This window comes from Miscanthus floridulus, chromosome 4 (assembly GCF_019320115.1).
Source record: "Miscanthus floridulus cultivar M001 chromosome 4, ASM1932011v1, whole genome shotgun sequence".
NCBI classification, from domain to species: Eukaryota; Viridiplantae; Streptophyta; class Magnoliopsida; order Poales; family Poaceae; genus Miscanthus; species Miscanthus floridulus.
Window position 1 is genome coordinate 59308026 of NC_089583.1, and position 19936 is coordinate 59327961.

Consider the following 19936-nt stretch of genomic DNA (forward strand, 5'->3'; position numbering starts at 1 on the left):
AATTATTCAACTGTTTGAAACATGCTCTTATGATGAATTGGGACCCTCCCATGTTCAACTTCTCAATCCTTGCCGGGCAACCAACCAATCACAGTGGTGGTGGCATTCAGCGCTCTACGACCATGGTCGTTGTAAACTGGAGTATTCAGTACATAAAAATCTGCCTAACTAGTTTGACTTCCTTGTGCATTCCCACCCAGCCGACATACGTAGCTAGCTTGGTTGGCCGTGGGCGACGACAAAAGTCTTCAGAGCCCAACAGAGCCAAAAGCTCCATTATCTGTGTCCTTTTGTTCCATACTCCATGTCACATGCATATTCAAACATTGCTGCATTTCAAGAAAAAAAAAAGCAAAAAAAGGACATTCCACGTCAGGATCACACTCTCTTGGCTACACTGGATGGACGTTCTGCATGTTATTATTCAATGGACTGGAATATTCGTGCCTCTATAAAAGGAGAGTGAGCTACAAACCGATCGAAGCACTATCTGCTGCTCATAAGTCTTCTTCTTAGCCATTGGTTTTTGGAAGTGGAAAGCATTGAGTGACTAAGCAGGTAATATGATGAGGAGGAACACGCTTCTTGCGCTGATCATTTGGGCAATGGCTGCACTCATCTTTGCTGTGGCCATGCCGGCAGCGGCAAGGAGGGATGATATCCACCCACAAGGTATCCATCTTGTTCTAGTATTGCTTGCATTGCTCTTTTTTCTGGAGTTCTCCGATCCTTGCTTACTAGAAATCGACCATTATAAGATAGAGGGTATACAAAGAATCTAGCATATACTCCGTATAGCGCTAATGTGATATATATATATATATATATATATATATATATATATATATATATATATATATATATATATATAGCCGGTGCTGCTATTTCACGAGGAACGGCATCTGGATCCAGTGTGGCAAAACCTGTTGTGGCTCCGATGACGAGAACTGCTGCCTTGGAAGCCACTAGGAGGAGCTCGTCATGCTGTTGAGTGTCTTATTATCTACGTATTTGTCATCGACCGTGCATGCAGCGCATCTGCTGTAGGCCGCGCAAAATAAAATGCAAGCATCCTTTTCCAGTTCCCCCCATCTATCTATTCTTATACTAAAATATAAGGGTCATGTACAACTTTTTTTTTATCTCGGCCATGTTATATTGAATATTTTATCTATCTTAATATAAAGACGTGTAAATCTTTTACGTGTTCAAGAAAAAAAAAATGTGGACTCTCATCTCAACTCAACACTACTACAGTTCTCTATATATTATACTGTCATCTTGAGAATAATATGTACTCCCTCCGTATTCTTTCACAAATGATGTCGTTTTAGCCTTTTAGGTGTGCTAACTTGGGTTCTGGACGCAAATGCCCCCGCGCTGTCACTTCGGTTCCGTCGCGTCGCTTCACGAGAAGTAATAAAGTCGCGCATGATGTTGCCGTCCCCTCCGCTCCCCTTCGTAACCTTGCTCGCACCGGGTCTGTGAGCGGACGCACGCCATGGAGGTGCCGCTGGACTCCGTCACGTCGGCAGCTATGGAGGTGCCGCCGGACTCCGTCACGTCTAAGGAGATGGCGCCGCAGGACCTCGAGCAGGACGTACTCCATGACGCCGCAGGTACTCAATCTGGACTCCACGACGCGAGACTTTGTGCCAGACTCCGAACAAGAGAACAGACGAACACGAGAAGAACAAGCAAGTAGGTATTTCTTCAGCTACGAACGTTTCAACGGAGCCGCTTAAATAGAACAAGCAAGTACGAGCGCCGCTTAAATAGAACAAACAAGTAACTCCAAACGTCGGATCAAATGAGCGCAAAGACATGAAAAAACGAGCATGAACAAGCAAGTGGATGGTTTTGGCGAACGGCACAAAAAAAAAACGCCCAAACGCACAGCGCCATACAAAAATACAAAGCCTGAGAGCAATCGAACCATGCCCCTTATGCCTTGTGCCACAGCACACATACCACTCCATCTAGGGGAGTTTATCATATCGGATATACCTGCAACCCTATTTAATAAGGGTAAATAGAAAAAAAAAATATGCATTGCCTATAATCACCTCTTGGTATACTAAATGTTGTCCTAAACGACTTCAATTACTTCAGGATGTTCGGTTGCACTTAAAATAAGCCACAGGCGGCTACTTTAAATAGTCTAACGCAGCGGAAAATGAGAATGAATCCAAAAAATATGTATTATTCTCAAGACTCCCTTTGCCTGGGCAGCTTAATTTTTCTCTTTTTGAGGGAAACAGGAAGGGTGCATCCCCTACTGTGTTTTTATTAAAAAAGGAACAGATCTTACACATACAACTTACATCGTGAGACAAAGAAAGAAATGAAAAATATCAACAAGATTACACATAGGCTTCTAACCATTGACTAACAAAAGTGTAAGGTTTTCCTTTTGCTCTAAGTATAACTTGAGCAAATTCTGTACGAAAGACTGTCTTGCAGTGATCAACCGAGGGCAGAACTTGCTGAAAAATGACGTCATTACGGACAGTCCAAATGGACCAACACACCGTGACAATGATCTCCATAAAAAAGGACAATTGAAGGACAAGCCAGGAAGAGGTGGACAAGGGATTCTTCCAAGGCAAGGTCACAAAGAACACAGTTATAGTCATCAAGCTCCATTGCTTTCCTTCTTAAAAGCTCTCTGGTACTGAGATGATCCTTAAGGAGAAGCCAAAAGAAAAAATTCCTCTTATTTTAGCAACAAGATTTCCAAAGCCAGGAGTATGCTTGATGTACGTGTCTCCTACCAATGAGGTGCACATAGGCCTGCTTTGAGGTAAATTTAGGGGAGTTCCAAATGTATGTTCAGAGATCAAAACGCTCTTGTTAGTGTAAATTATCAACAACATTTGATAGTAGGTCGATAAATTGTTGATAGGCCTCCACCGAGAGTGGTACATGAAAGAGGTCATGGAAAGCTGGTGATTGACAGACATGTTGAACTGTAACAAACTTGTCTTTCACAAAGGAGAAAAGTTCTGGCATATGGAACTATTACAAACTTGTCGTATTTAATATTATTATTGGTGCTTTCAACCTACTAGAATTGACTCTATCTGATAGACAATTTACTTAGGATAGTAAGCAGCAAACACAAACTTTTGAAAAGCTTGATAAAATTTTAGTCTCCCTAGAGGGAGACTTGAAATTCAGCCGAACCACGGTCCAAGCTCTCACTCAAGAAATGTTTAACCATACCTAGTTATTTTAAAATACTGGGTTTCCTCCATGAGTGGTTTTGTTCCACACTTTAAATTCAAGTTGGGTTGACTACATATGGAAGTTTTTTTTAATGGTCAAGGAGGTATGGATTAGGATGCAAGAGGGTCAAAGGCCCTTAGAATATTGGCAGACTAAAATTAGACGTCTTCACCAATACTTAAGGGTTGGGCCAAAACTGTTAGTGGAGAATAGAAGAAAGAGATAATAATTTGGATAAATTGGGTAATCTAGACAAAAAAAAGACTTGTATAACTACATGATGACGAGCTGAATCTTAAGCACGCATTAAATGAAAGGTTAGCCCAACTTCTTTGGGAGGAATAAATAAATTGGTACCAAAGAGTAAAGGTTAAAAATAGATTGGACGGAGACGCAAATACTAAACACTTCCAATTAGTGGCTAACGGAAAATGTAGGAAAATTCGTATAATTGGAACAAGAAGGAGGGCAATTAGTAGTGGTGGTGCTAATTTAAAGAAGCTTATCACCAAATACTATGGGTCTTTGTCAAACACCTTTTTTTTAAACAGCTTCATGAGTAAAGTTGTTTTTGTCTCCTCTCATAAAGGAATGGAACAGAGAGAGCTAAAAAAAGTAGCTTATTGCAACTTCATCCGACACAAGTGGGCCCCAACCTGGGTACCTGGCAGATTTGCCCCGAAACGCTCGCACAGGCTCGGTCGCAGGGTGAAACGAACCGAGATTTCCAAGATAGAAATCTCAATCACTGCACCTGTGTGATAGTCCCAGGAATGAAAGCTATCACGTGCAATCTCTATTTTAGCTGATTTCATTTTCATACAAAGCGTTACAAATCGTTTATTACAAATTTGAAGTACACTTGGATAATAACCTACTAGCACGGTCGTGACCTTATACCATTCCCAACAATCTTGCAAGTCCATCATTTCTGCCACACCGCCAGATGCGTGCAGGCTATGGTCAGCAGCTATGAGCTTTAAGTGGCCTATTTCTAAGGGATCTGGCGATCCTATTATTTTGGGTTGTGGGTTGCATCGTAATAACAATAAGAATAACAATAACAATAACAAGAACAAGAACAATAACAATAACAAGAGCAAGAGCAAGAGCAAGAGCAAGAGCAAGAGCAAGAGCAAGAGCAAGAGCAAGAGCAAGAGCAAGAACAACAACAACAACAATAATAGTAGTAGTAGTAGTAGTAGTAGTAGTAGTAGTAGTAGTAGTAGTAGTAGTAGTAGTAGTAGTAGTAGTAGTAGTAGTAGTAGTAGTAGTAAAACATCTCCAAGTCCTGAGTCCACCAGGGAGTCAGGTTCCCACTCTCATTCTCACAGCTTGAGTCTACCCGAGGAGTCAGGTTCCCACTCTCGTGTATCACCTCAAGTCATCTCACCCATCATCCCTCTTCTTCCGGTCACATCTCCGCCTCGCTCTCTAGGCGACAAGGACAACTCCCTCTCATCCTTGTCTCAATAGCCTCAGGCGGACCTTAGATCAACCAAGGGGAGAGAAGAAAACAATATCTCACACTAATTGGGGTAACAGAACACAGGATATTGTCCATATCCAAGGACATGACTATACGTATAGATTATAAACTCTACAGAGTGTGTACAACTTGAAAATCCCACACGAAGTGGCCCTAGCAGGTAGCGATCCGACTAGAGAACACAACACCAAAACTCGGACCCGCCGTAATGGCACCATCATGCAGCTCTCAGGCCTAGGAAAAACACCAGGTCACCACCAGGTACCTGAAGTTGTGAATCTGAACCAACCGGGCCAGTGGTGACCGAGTCTTGGGATGGTGTGAGCTCCGCGCTCACCCTCCCTAACACTATCCGCTAACTCCTACAGTAATGGTGCCATCCTAAGCAAGGTCACAAGCTTGGGACCCCTCCCATGGAGCGTGTGGTGTGCACGTAAAAGTCCTGTGAAGCATGATCACACCAACATATCATCCTTATATGGCTAGAGCAACCATCTCCTCCAATGGGTCGCAAAAGACCCATGCCCTCGACGGCATAATCACCACACCACCTCCGTATTCACAAGTTGTACCCGCCACATATACCTTTAGGGAGCCCAAGTACTCCCCCCAGCATGTCACGTCAGTCACTCTAGCCGAAGTTCACCCTCATACCTCAACTCTAACACCTCACTCTCAAGGAAAAGGAGAATCACTCATCCCAAGTATCACTACACAAGGCATCAGCTCGAAAGCCTCCAATCACATCCAACATCCAACATCCATCAAGCCTCAATAATCAAAGTAGTGAGGTATATGCAAGCAAGCAACAAAATAAAAAGCGTTAGCACAACTACTGCAATGTCTAATAGGTTACTAAGAGAATGGTGCAGCCATGACACCTGCGTTGTCGGGATGGTAAGCTTCAATTTGTTGATGTAGTCATACTCAGCACAGTCCGTCTCGTCCTTCAAGACCTTCCTCGGATCCAAAGCTACGCAAGACGTACAACGTGGAAATAAATATGAGCAACTACTAGCAATAAGATCCAATAAACAACAATTAGAAGATCCAAATCCCATCAAGGGCACCAAAAGATAGTTTATGATTTTATATAAATTTAGAAAACTGGTTTCGTATTTTTCTGAGATAACATGAATTAATTATGAATTTTTGAAGTTCAAAACAGGTTTATTTTGCGCGTGATAACTACTGTGCATGACATGTGTCGACTCCGGATTGTGCCACTTGGTGCCTACAAACTGGTCACTGACAGGTGGATCTATGGTCAAAGTTGACATTGGTCGTTTGACTGGTCAATGGTTGACTAGGTTGGGTTGGACGGGTTCGGAACTTCAGATAGGGCCTAGACAGGGCCGTGGGCTTGTCCGAGAGGTGGTCTAAGGTGGACTTGTGAGCCGGTTCCGGTGAAATGAGTCCATACGGTGATTTCCATGGTCTGGGCCACGGCATTCTTAGTCCAGAAAAGGATGGCCGAAGGGGAGGTGCTGCTAGGCTGCTATGTTTCCGGCCAGGGATGCACGCTGGGTGCTCGACGAATTGTCGTCCCAGCGCCGTCGCGTGTCCGGTCTCCCGTCCGCAGCAGGAGTGCTGCCTCAGCGGTTCGAGTCCAGCGCGTGAGTGTGCACTGTGGACTATGGTTCTCCTCGCGCGGGTCAGGGTGCGTGTCCGTGTGAGGGTGGCGGCGGCGTGCACTGGCAGTGTCTCGGCGTTAGGAACCACGCGGATCTGGCGCTAGTGCAACGTCGCACGGGGGTCAGTACTGGGCAGCGGATGACTCTTCTACATAAAGGTCCCGCCTTTGGCCTGTGTTTGGCCACAGCGAAGACATGGGCGGGGCAGTGCTGTGCGTGTTGCCTTGGTCGTGGGTGACCAACGGCGCTCCAGTTCGTGGCGTGAGTGCATGCTGGTTGCCAAAGGTCAAGCCTTTCAACATCATGTGCGCGTATGTCCGTGACCACGGGCATGGGTGGCTGTGTCGACGTGCTGGTGCGCGTGTTCCACGGTGGTGGCTGCTGTGGCAGTGAATCTGCCAGCCGGCGATGGTGTCGAGGCTCACGGACGTGCGTGCCTCTATTATGTGTGTGCCATGTAGGTGTGGACGTGTGGTTAGGATGGATGGCAAGGGAACACTGTGGCATGAAGGCAGGACAAAACCGAACGGCGGCCGGTTTGGTCGTCCGCTCGATGCCGTGGGCGTGCGACGTGCTCTGGCTGTGCCAATGTGTGCCCATGTGCGTCGACCTAAGACAGGTTGACTCTTTGTAGCCTCGTGTGGGTGCGCCGTGCGCGATTCACAGCGCTGCGCTCGCGGCCGTGACGGGCGGCGGCGTGGACGTGTGGCTCTTAGGATCGAATGTGTACCTCTATGTGTAACCGTAGATCCGGGGACGATTTCTTCCTTTAGGGCTTCCCCACTCGCCTGGGACAGTAGCACCGCAGCGGGTAGACGTCGCTGTAACGGTGTAGAAGACATCGGTGGTGCTGCAGTGGAACAGTGGAACCCTACAGGCGCGACGGTGAGCTTGGTGGGGCACATCCCGTCGCTAGCAGCACTTCTTTAGGATTGGATTAGGGTTTTCTGTAGGTGGGATGGCGACTTCAGTGAACCTCGTTGACCGAGCCTTGATCCCCACCTTCCTTTTATGTGTGCTGTGCGACAGGGGCCCACCAACCGTATTAGGGTTGGGCTCCCCCGATCAGGGAGCAGAGACAAAGGCCCAATAGATCGTTGGGCCTATTGGTGGAGATCAACTAACATTCTCTCCCTTGATCTCATTTCATCTTTCAATTTCATATCATTTACTTTTGTTCATTCCATTACAGATTAGCGCATAGAGCATGTCTCATTGTCACAGTCCATTGCCAATAGACTTAACAGCTACAACATACTACTCTACTCTGAAATAGATACTTATCTATGGGTCTTCTTTTGTCCAGGAATTTTAGGCTTTCCCTTAAACCCATGCTAGCTATATGTTCTCTGAACACCATGTTCTCTGAACATGTTGGGTGGTAAGCCTTTTGTAAGCGGATCCGCGAGCATCTTTTCTGTACTTATATGCTCAAGACTTATGACTTGATCCCGGACTTTATCTTTCACAACATAATACTCTATGTCAATGTGTTTGGCAGCACCACTTGACTTATGTTGTGAGCATACTGTACTGCCAGATTATAATCGCAGTATAACTTTAAGTGGTCTATAGATGTCGTCAACCATCTTTAAACCGGGTATGAACTTCTTTAGTCAGTTCACCTGTTCGTTGCCTCATAACACACTACAAACCGTCATACATTGTGGACGATATAGTGACAGTTTGCTTTGAGCTTTTCCATGAAATAGCTTCCTTTTTGTGAGATGATAGAAAATCTACATCTGAATATGTATTCACTCTCGCATAATTAGAATCTGAATATCCCACTATGTGGAGTAAATCAGATCTTCTACATGTCATCATGAGGCCTTTCGTTCCTTGCAAATAATGCAAGACTTTCTTTACTAATTTCAGTGTTCTATTCCAAAATTGCTTTGGAATCTGCCAAGTAAAACCCGGTAACAAATGCCAAGTCAGGGCGTGCACATACTTGAGCATGTTGCAAGCTTCCGACAGCTGAAGCATATGGAACCACTTTCATTTGATTGAGCTCACATTGGTTCCTAGGGCATTGAAAATCCCCATATCTGTCGTCCTTGACTATAGGAGCAGGTGAGGGACTACATTTTGTGCATACTGAATCACTTTCTTTAAGATTCTTTCTATGTATGCCTTTTTGTGACAGTTCTAATACCCCTTTTCTTCTATCTCGGTGAATCTCGATCCCTAGAACAAACGAGACTTCACCAAGATCTTTCATATCAAGTTTTGAGGATAAAACTTCTTTGTCTCCAGTTGTAGACTGACATTACTACTAGCAAGTAAGATATCATCCACATACAGGACCAGGAAGATAAACTTCCCATTCTTAAACTTTGTATTGACACAATTGTCCTCTACATTCTCTTTAAAACCCAAAATTCTTTATTGTCTAATCAAACTTTAAGTACTATTGTCTTGAAGCTTATTTTAATCTATAAATGGATTTTTTTAGGTGGCACCCTATTCGTTCTTTTTCTTTCATGATAAAACCTTTCGGTTGTGCCATGTAAACATTTTTCTCTAAGTCTCTGTTGAGAAATGCCGCCTTTACATCCATATGATGTAATTCTTAATCGTAATGTGCCACTAATGCCATTATGATTCTGAAGGAAACTTTACATGAGACTGGAGAAAGGGTCTCATTGTAATCAATTCCTTCTCTTTGCATAAAGCCTTTTGCCACAAGTTGCGCTTTATATCTCTCTATATTTCCTTGGGAGTCAAGCTTTGTTTTGTAGACCCATTTACAGCCTACTGTTTTGGCTCCTTTAGGAATTATTTTCAAGTCCCAAACTCTATTGGCATTCATTGATTTCATTTCATCTTCCATGGCCTCAAGCCACTTTAATGAATGATCACTTCTCATGGCTTCTTCAAATGAGGTAGGATCATCCTCCATTTGAAATTCCTTAGTGTTATACACTTCATAATCAGTAGAAATAGCTAATTTTCTAACTCTTTGAGACCTTCTAGGGGCCTCCACATTTGGCACATCTACTGTTTGAGGCTATTGTTGCTCACCCTCATATGTTGCAATAGGTTCTATAGAATCCTAAAGAACAGGTTCCTCATCGTCATTCATTGTTGCCACATGTGGGATAACAACAGGTGCTGGCACCACAGTATCTAGCACTGTAGGTGCAGCTATAGCAGGTAGTGAGAAAAATAGCTCATGAATCATTGGAGTGGGCGCTTACACCCGCTTCACTTCAAGGTCAATTTCTCGAGCTACCATGCTCCCCCTCATCAATTCATCCTCTAGAAACACAGCATGTCTCGTTTCCACAAACTTTGTATGTCTCTCTAGACAGTAGAAAATGAAAATCTTTTGACTTTTCTGGGTAGCCAAATAAATGGCAACTTACTGTTTTGGGATATAACTTTCCAATATTTGGGTTAAATGCTTTAGCCTCAGCAGGGCTCCCCCACACACACGCAAGTGGTTTAGTGAGGGTACTCTTTCTGTCCACAACTCATACGGCGTTTTGGGCACCGACTTACTTGGTACTCTTTTGAGAATATAAATGGGGTTTTTAACGCCTCCATCCATAGGCTCAACTGTAAGGTGGAGTAACTTATCATACTACCCACCATATCCATCAAGGTACGATTGATTCTTTTAGCTACTCTATTCTGCTGAGGTTCGCTCGGTATAGAATACTGGGCTACTTTGTCATTCTCCTGTAAAAACCTTACATAAGGTCTAGGAACTTTGGCCATATGGGGTATGCCAACCATAGTACTCCCCCATGGTCAGACCTGACTATCTTTATCTTTAAATTGTGTTGGATTTCAACTTTTGCCTTAAATATCTACATTTATCCAATACTTCTGTTCTTTCTTTGATTGGATAAATATAGACATAACGGGAGTAATCATCTGTGAATGTTATGAACAAATCATTACTATCCACACTCTTTATAGGAAACTGACCACAGATGTCTATGTGAATAATCTATAAAATTCCTATGCTTCGTTTGTCATCTTTCTTAATCTTCTTTACATACTTTTCTTTTATGCATTCTCTGTATTGTTCTAAATCTGAGAGCTCTAATGGAGGAAGAATATCTTCTTAACTTATCTTTCTATTCTCCCCCTCGAAATATGGCCTGAACGATAGTGCCATAATTTCGACAACGCATCGTGAGCTCTCTTATGCCACCATTTCCAGAGTAACACTCTATCACCAGCTGCTTTATCAGTTGGGTAGCATGTCTTTAAAGAGCCAGTGAACTGACTCTTTATTCTATCGAGGTACTTGGTGATCGTGTCACACTCTAGAATTAAGCCCATAATTGTAGGTTCAATCATGTTCTTTATCACAGCCAAACATTTCTTGTTGGTAGTGACCCACTTCCTATGCACAAAAGTCATAGGACTATCTTTTAGGATTCAAAATCTCTCTCTTTAGTTGCCTAAGTGGCATCATTCTCTTTTGTCTCCCTCACCTGTGCCACAAACTCAGTGGAACACGGTGAGGTGACTACCCAGTCCACCTTAGACAAGATGAAAACCAGGTCAAAACTTTTCTTAACATAAAATTAACACCATTTGCATGCCTTGATTCCAACGTTAGTCAAAATCAAAACATACAACTATTCTTATACACTAATTCTACATCACCGTTGGACAGAAATAGAATTAATGCATAAATCATTAACTTTCATAATTGTTCTTACACGTTAATTCTACATCACCGTTGGGCAGAAATAGAATTAATGCATAAATCATTAACTTTTACAACTGTTCTCATACACTAATTCTACATCACCGTTGGGCAGAAGTAGAATTAATGCATAAATCATTAAAATTATTAACTTTTTTTATACACTAATTCTACATCACCGTTGGGCAGAAGTAGAATTAATGCATAAATCATTAAAATTATGATATTGTTATTAACAACGTTGGTCAGAAAATAACAACATCATAATCATGTCAAATCTCTTTTTCTCTAATTAAATACCACATTCGTTCAAAAATAACTGGAGAATCAACATTTTCTTTAGCAGCGGAAAAAATCTCTTTTTCTCTAATTAAATACCACATTGGTTCAAAATAACTGGAGAATCAATAACTTTACTTTGGCTGTGGAAAATTTCTCTTTTTCTTGAATTTTACCCACAGGGAAAATTGTATTTTCGATTTCCTTTAATCCATTAATCAATTTCCAGGAAATAAAGATTTACTAGAAAAACTTTTCTTTTCTCCAGTTAAATATACTTTTTCTTTAGCAGCGGAAAACATATACTCAATTTTTTGAATTTTACCCATAGGGAAAAATTATCTTTTCTATATTTTCTTTTGAGCCAATTTGCATTTTCAATTTTCCAGGAAGTAAAAACTTTTTTGGGAAATAAAAATGAAAAAGACTCCTTCGTTTTGGGCTCAAAACCCCGGCAACAGTTCGGCCCAGCCTTACTCTCAGGCCAACCCATCTTTCTCGCACGCGTGCGCTGCCTTCCCAGGCCGCAACGTGGGCCTGGGCCGGCAAAGCGCCGCGGCGCGCTCTCCCGCCTGGGCCGTGATGCGGCCCGAGCATCTGGCGTCGTTGAATCCAATCGGACGACTGAGCGTGCGTTTTAGCCAGTCAAAACCCCAGCGCCGCTCGGCTCCCCGCAACCCTAGCGCCATTCGCCCCCTGCCTTTCTCTCTCTTCTTTCTCCCTTCGTCGCTTTCCACTCCTCTCTCAGCCGTAGCGATGAAACCGAGCGAGAGCGAGCAAGGCGAATGAGTGGAGCAGCGAGCCCCGGCGCCGTCGCCGGCCCCCTCACCGGCGTGCGTGTTCCCCAGCGGGTGAGCGCGCCGCCGTCGAGTGGCCTGGCCACGGCGCCTCTATGGCTGGATCCCGGCGAGCAGTGCCCCCGGCCGACCCTTTCTTTTCCCCGCGCGCCGGCGTGCACGACGGCGAGGTAAGCCACCCTTTCCCCTCTTCCCCTTTCGATTTCTTTGGTTCTTGTGCTCGGATTTCATCTGATTTGGGGATTAGGGTTAGGGTTTTGGGATGGGGTTTCACTGTTTTCTTTTTCCCTTGTTCCCTAATCGTATTTAGATCTTGTTTGCTTTTCTTTGTTTGACCGATTGGGTGGGTTAGGGTTTCATTTTCTTTTGATTTCTTTTTCTTTTCGGAGTTCATCCGAATGGGTTCCCTTCCCATCTGAATCAGTTCCTTTCCCCTTCTTCCCTTTCTCTATGCGAGTTAGGGTTAGGGTTCGGTTCCGACCCCTGTTCTTTTCTTTCTTTGGATTTCCTTTCTTTCTTCTCGGATTCAACTGGTTAGGGATGAGGATTCGCTCTAGGGTTAGGGTTTCGGCTCTGTTCATCTTAAGGCCGAAACCTTTTCTTTTCCCCCTTTCTTTAACCCAGTTAGGGTTAGGGTTAGGAAACCCCTTCTCTGTTCAGATCCGAAAAGATGTGTTCGGTTCTTTTCTCTTCTTCTTCCCCAAGCTTTCTGCGCAGGTTAGGGTTAGGGTTCTTGAGATCCTTTTCCCCTTTCTTTACTTCTTCTCTGATCCGAACACGGATCTGTTCTTTCTTGTCATGTCAGTGCGGCACTTTTCCCACGCGGTGGCGGTGGTGACCGGGGTTCCAGTGACCTCCGCCACCCCCAGTCTCTTTTCCGTTTCTTTTACCCGATTAGGGTTAGAGTCACACAGAGGCAACCTCGCTCTGATACCATTGTTAGGATCGAATGTGTACCTCTGTGTGTAACCGTAGATCCGGGAACGATCACTTCCTTTAGGGCTTCTCCACTCGCCTAGGACAGTAGCACCGCAGCGGGTAGACGCCGCTGTAACGGTGTAGAAGACGTCGGTGGTGCTGCAGTGGAATGGTGGAACTCCGGATTGTGCCACTTGGTGCCTACAAATGGGTCACTGACAGGTGGATCTATGGTCAAAGTTGACATTGGTCGTTCAACTGGTCAATGGTTGACTAGGTTGGGTTGGATGGGTTCGGAACTTCGGATAGGGCCTAGACAGGGCCGTGGGCTTGTCCGAGAGGTGGTCTAAGGTGGACTTGTGAGCCGGTTCCAGTGAAATGAGTCCATGCGGTGATTTCCATGGTCTGGGCCACGGCATTCTTAGTCCAGAAAAGGATGGCCGAAGGGGAGGTGCTGCTTGGCTGCTATGTTTCCGGCCAGGGATGCACGCTGGGTGCTCGACGAATTGTCGTCCCAGCGCCGTCGCGTGTCTGGTCTCCCGTCCGCAGCAGGAGTGCTGCCTCAGCGGTTCGAGTCCAGCGCGTGAGTGTGCACTGTGGACTATGGTTCTCTCGCGTGGGTCAGGGTGTGTGTCCGTGTGAGGGTGGCGGCGGCGTGCACTGGCAGTGTCTCGGCGTTAGGAACCGCGCGGATCTGGCGCTAGTGCAACATCGCGCGGGGGTCAGGACTGGGCAGCGGATGACTCTTCTACATAAAGGTCCCGCCTTTGGCCTGTGTCTGGCCATAGCAAAGACATGGCCGGGGCAGTGCTGTGCGTGTTGCCTTGGCCGTGGGTGACCAATGGCGCTCCAGTTCGTGGCGTGAGTGCATGCTGGTTGCCAAAGGTCAAGCCTTTCAACATCATGTGCGCGTATGTCCGTGACCACGGGCGTGGGTGGCTGTCGACGTGCTGGTGCACGTGTTCCACGGTGGTGGCTACTGTGGCGGTGAATCTGCCAGCCGGCGATGGTGTCGAGGCTCACGGACGTGCGTGCCTCTGTTATGTGTGTGCCGTGTAGGTGTGGACGTGTGGTTAGGATGGATGGCAAGGGAACACTGTGGCATGAAGGCAGGACAAAACCGAATGGCGGCCGGTTTGGTCGTCCGCTCGATGCCGTGGGCGTGCGACGTGCTCTGGCTATGCCAATGTGTGCCCATGTGCGTCGACCTAAGACAGGTTGACTCTTTGTAGCCTCGTGTGGGTGCGCCGTGCGCGATTCACAGCGCTGCGCTCGTGGCCGTGACCGGCGGCGGCGTGGACGTGTGGCTGTTAGGATCGAATGTGTATCTCTGTGTGTAACCATAGATCCGGGGACGATCTCTTCCTTTAGGGCTTCTCCACTCGCCTGGGACAGTAGCACCGCAGCGGGTAGACGCCGCTGTCACTACTGGAGACGCGCTCTTTGCCGAGTGCCTAAGGCACTCCGCAAAGGCCCTATTGCACTCGGCAAAGAGCAAACGGCAAAGCCGCATCCGGCGAAGGGTTCTTTGCCGAGTGTCGTTTGTCGGGCACTCGACAAAGGCTTTGCCGAGTGCTAGGACGGCACTCGGCAAAGAAAATTGGCCGTCAGTCGTTGACGGCGTCTTTGCCGAGTGCCGGGTCAGGAAGGCACTCGGCAAAGCTTTTCCCTTTTTTTTGAAAAATCATTTGCCGAGTGCCTTCCTGACCCGGCACTCGGCAAAGAAATTTTTTTTTTTGAAAAATCCTTTGCCGAGTGCCTTCCTGGCCCGGCACTCGGCAAAGAAAAAAATATTTTTTTTTGAAAAATCCTTTGGTGAGTGCCTAGCTGAGACGGCACTCGGCAAAGAAAAAATATTTTTTTTGGAAAATTCTTTGCCGAGTGTCAGAGTCCTGGCACTCGGCAAAGCTGGGAAACACATGGTAGTGTACACAGCTTTGCCGAGTGTCAGGGTACTGCCACTCGGCAAAGAGACCTGGTAGCACATTTTTTGGCAGCTTTGCCGAGTCCCAGGGCAAAAGGCGCTCGGCAAAGGCTCTTTGCCAAGTGTTACACTCGACAAAGTGACCAAAATTTTTTGTTTTTTTTTGTTTTTTGCTTTCGATCACTGCAAACACAACATATGGCATATATATCACATCCATCATATATATACCACATCCAGCACCTTATATGTCACAATCCATCACACATACCACATGAATCACATCCGTTCACCACATGTCACAGTAATTCCATCCATTATTCGACAGGATTCCACATCATTCAACAAGTAGTTCAAATCCATCACCACATGTCACAATAACACATGCATGACAACAACATTGTCTTGGACAGAAATCCATTGCGAAGAGAACAAGACATGAAACTACAAGCTCTACTCACTGAAGCGGCCCTTGATGTGGCCATCCTGCTAACGACGGGGAAGGAAACATCTGCTGGTTCGGAGTGCCCTGAGCTGGGTTGTTCAAACCCGCCGACTGAGGCTGCACATAGGAGAAGAGATTGCATGAGACAAGATTAGTTGAATAGCGATTGTAGCAATTCCTTGCATGTGTGACATTACTCACTAGAGTAGCGGAGTGAAGAGGCTGAGGTGGGCCCATTAACCCGGGAGGCATAGCAGCACCCATCGTAGTTTGCATCTAGGCAATAATGTCCGCCAACCTTTTCTCCTGGGTGAGTTTGTCGGCCTCCCGCGCGGCCCGCTCGGCCGCCAACCCCAGCTCCAGCTCCTGGGTCCTCCTGTTTGCTTCTTCCACCTGGGCCTACAAATTGTTGCAAAGCTAATGTTACAATAATGCAAAGGAAATAGAGTTGTGTAAAGATCAATGCACGACGAGTAAAACATGAATAACCTGGAGTGTGTCGACCCGGTGCTGTGAAATGCTCGGCCGTGAGCGTATCGCCGGGAGTGAGGAGGCGGTCGTGCTCTGTGCTCGGATCTGGGAGAGAGTGGGAGTAGAGGTCGTGTCGATCACGCTGTCGCCAATCCAGTAGCGGCCATGCTTCTTGCCTTGTCCAATCCTCATGACGGTGTTTGCATCAATGTTGTTGGTCCGTGGATCGTACTCTGGCCCATGGATCGACCTTGCCGCCGCCGTGTACTCCGTGATTTTCTCGTAGGCGCTCGAGTTTGTGTACGCCTCGGCCGGGTCGTCCGGGTTGAAGGAGACGTCGGACGACGCCTTGCCCTTGTGTGCCATGGCAAATGCGGCGAAGTTGGAGCACTCTTGGCCTTGAATTGCCACCGACTGCAAGAACGAAAACAAGATGATTAGAATTGAAAGGATCAAGATGCCCAAGAGGGGGGTGAATTGGGCTAATTCTAAATTCTCTTGCAATAATCAAATCCTATGGATAGCCCAATTAACCCCTTGTGCCTAGAAAAGTGTTTCTATCAAACTAATGCACAACGGACTTGCAACCTATGTTCCAAACTTACTCTAGCATGCAATTCTATGGATGTAAAAACAAGTATTGAATTGCTCAAAGTAAATACTCAAAGTAAGTGCTCAAAGTAAATAGAGAGAGAAAGGAACGCGGCGATGTTTTGCCGAGGTATCGGAGAGTCGTCACTCCCCACTAGTCCTTGTTGGAGCACCCGCGCAAGGGTGTAGCTCCCCCTTGATCCGCGCAAGGATCAAGTGCTCTCTACGGGTTGATTCTTCGACACTCCATCGCGGCGAATCACCCAAAGCCGCTCACAATTTGAGTTGAGTCACCCACAAGCTCTGTCGGGTGATCACCAAACTCTCAATCACTACCAAGCCATCTAGGTGATGGCGATCACCAAGAGTAACAAGCACGAACTCTCACTTGACCACGCGAAGCCTAATGAGAAGATGGATGCACACTTTGCTACTCTTGATTTACTAATGAGGCTACTCTCTTGGATTCTCAAATCTCAATCACCTCACTAGGACATTGCTCTTCTTGGCACTCACACACGTGTTTCTCAGCTGTTGGAATGAGCAAAAGTAACTCCACACACGAGTGGAGCTTCTATTTATAAGGTAGCCTGAAAAAACGAACCGTTATGAGCTTCTACGGGGTGACCGGACGCTCCGGTCATGTTGACCAGATGCTCCGGTCAGTTCAACCCGCAAGCCAGTGCAAATGTGTTGACCAGACGCTGGCAGGGTCCGGTCACCACTGACCGGACGCGTCCGGTCGTATGAAACCCTCACTAGATGCTTACTGGACTCGACCGGACGCTGAACCCTTAGGGTTCGGTCAGTACTGACTGGACGCGTTCGGTCACAGATTCCCTTCTCTAGAACCTTACTGGAGTCGACCGGACGCTGCCTCTTAGCGTCCGGTCACTTAACCGATCCAACGTCCAGTCACACCGAACGCTGTCTGCTTGATCAAATGAACTGACCGGACCATGCGGCCTGCGTCCGGTCACACCGGAGCCAGCGTCCAGTCAGCATTTGACCCTCCATTCACTTCCAACTCTCGAACACATGTGAATGAAGTTTGCTCCAAAGGATCTTAGGCATTCATAGGAGCTACCTAGAGCTAGTTTTAACAAGTGTGCACCACACCTAACTCACTAGACTCAACTAGGTCAAGCTACCCATTCATACCCCCCTTAATAGTACGGCTAAAGGAAAACAAAGTCCTGAACTACTCTAAGTGTCTCTCCAACTCCAATCGACACTTAGAACTAGTCAACCTTAACCTTGTCGTCCAACCTTTGAAAACCAAAATGATTTTCATCGTAGGGGCATGACCAACTTGATTTCCCAATCGATCACCATTACTATGACCTAACTCAATTGCCTCTACAAAACACATGTTAGTCATAGTAATCTTGTATTAACATTAATCACCGAAATCTAACTAGGGGCCTAGATGCTTTCAAGAATTCTTTGCCGAGTTCAACGAAAGCAAGAAGAATAGAAACATGACCACGTACCCATGCTCGGGCGTATCCAGAGAGGTTGCGGTTGCCTTGATGGTGTGATACACCTGGCATGAACAAACACCGCTGCTGGGCAGCCGTGTGCTGAGCGGCCCACTCCGTGCTTAAGCACCTGTCCACCATCTTCGTCCAAGCCATGGGGCACCCGTTGCACCACCAAGGAATCACCTACACGTCATCAAGTAGTTGACATATTAGAAAAACAAGTGATTCGTACTTAATCTCAAAAGGAACCAATTTTAATGTTCTTTAGCTACCTCAAGGAACTAGGGTTTGGTCAGCGTCAAGTCTTGTTCTTGGATGTCCTTCTTGGTGACCTTCTGTCCGAGCTTCGTCCCATAGTAATCTATGATGGCCTGGAGTCACGCCTCATGATGGACGTCAACGACGCGTTTCCTACAAGCTCGCTTAGCCACTGCCTCCGCCGTGCCCTCGAATCTGTCGTCAAGTTTGAAGTACTCCTGCATATACAGACACGATGTATGCATTAGTTATTTCAAGTAGAGTCCAATGAGTGCGTTGTATTGAGCCATATAGTGCGAGGAAGACTTACCCAGAACTCCCGAATGATGAGCGCAGCCACGGTGCCTGCTTCCACGTGGGGGGCGGACTCGTAGTGGGCAAATGTGAAGGCGGGCTCAAGGTTCCCGACATGCATGACCATGCCAGGGAAGTGTCCTCCTACACAGGAGACCTAGGATGCCATTGACATGGCGGGAGGTAGTGTTCCCCGACACAATCTCCCACCCCCTACAGAAGTGATTAAGAAAACATATTAGTCTCTATTTCGATATCGAACATAGCATATGAAGTAAAAGTGATAACATGCAAAGGCACTTACCTTGCCCCTCTGGGTGAATCACTAGGTGTAGACGAGTATGCGGTCGGTCAGGGAGGGTGCAGGGTCCTCGCAAGTTGACACCTGACGAACTAGAGGAAGCGGTAGCTCCCGTCCTGCCCCCGTCCTCGTCCTCATCCTCGTCTGCCTCCTCCTGGACTGGCGTCTCCTCCTCCTCGCCCGCCTCCTGCTGCACCTACTCCTCCTCCTCCTCCTCCTGCTGCTGCTACTGGACCACGGGCGTGGTCCTCCTATTCCTCCTGGTCATGGTCCTCGTGCTCCTCCGCCTCGTCGAAGATGTCCCCTACTCGTCCTCGCCCCCTCCGCTGGAGGCTCCTACACCAAAGGCTCCATGGTAGAACGAGCTCAGGTTCCTCTATATCGGCCGCCCAGCATTTTTGTTCAGTCACCTGCAATTAAAAAGAAGAAAGAAGTAATTAGAAATAGATGCAAAATAAACAAACAAAACAAAATTACAAAATTACAAAGTATTACATGTATGTTACAAATAATCTTCATGATCGGGATTAGCTGGATCGTAAGTCTCATCATCACTATCAACCATGTCGAAATAATCAACACTATCCAATGGAGGAATGTTGTCTTCATTGTCATTGCCTACACGTAATCGCTCAAGCATTTGTAAGTCCTTTGCATTTCGCACTTCATCTCCATCGTCATCATCATCAACCATTACATTGTCTACATCCATTCCTATCTCGCCGGTTAAGTCTATCTCAAACCTCCCTTGTAGCCCATCTTCTTGATAGAACTCTCTGTCATACTGCTTGGGTTGAAGTTGTAATCTTCATTGTTTGGGACAGGTAGTCGGCCGTGTGGCGAGATCTTGTGCAGAACAAACCAACCACTAAGATCCGGTCTAGTCTTGCAAGTTGTGTGGCCTGTTGTGCCACAATGTACACATCGTCTCTTGGATAGACAGAATCCTATCGAATTTTGACTAGACCAAGATAAGGGGTCTGCCTCGTTACTCCCGGATCAAACCAATGGCATCTGAATACGACAGGATAAAGATTTGTGCTACCACAGAATGAAAGTTTGTATATTTCTTCAATTCTTCCATAATAGTCTATGCCATCAGTGCCGGACGTAAAAACCCCACTATTTGTGGATCTTCGATTGGGCCGCCT

At 46.3% G+C, this 19936-nt stretch overlaps 1 protein-coding gene across 1 annotated transcript; it reads right to left on the minus strand.

The window, feature by feature from the left end:
* Positions 1 to 15328: 15328 nt before the first annotated feature.
* On the minus strand, positions 15329 to 18686 carry LOC136551534 (uncharacterized). Its single transcript, XM_066543068.1, has 6 exons — positions 18501 to 18686; positions 18205 to 18408; positions 17942 to 18115; positions 15876 to 16271; positions 15588 to 15785; positions 15329 to 15503 (listed from the first exon to the last, which is right to left on the minus strand). Exons 3-5 carry the CDS (start codon positions 18083 to 18085, stop codon positions 15663 to 15665), a joined length of 663 nt encoding a protein of 220 aa, XP_066399165.1. The 5' UTR covers positions 18086 to 18115; positions 18205 to 18408; positions 18501 to 18686; the 3' UTR covers positions 15329 to 15503; positions 15588 to 15662.
* Positions 18687 to 19936: the final 1250 nt, after the last annotated feature.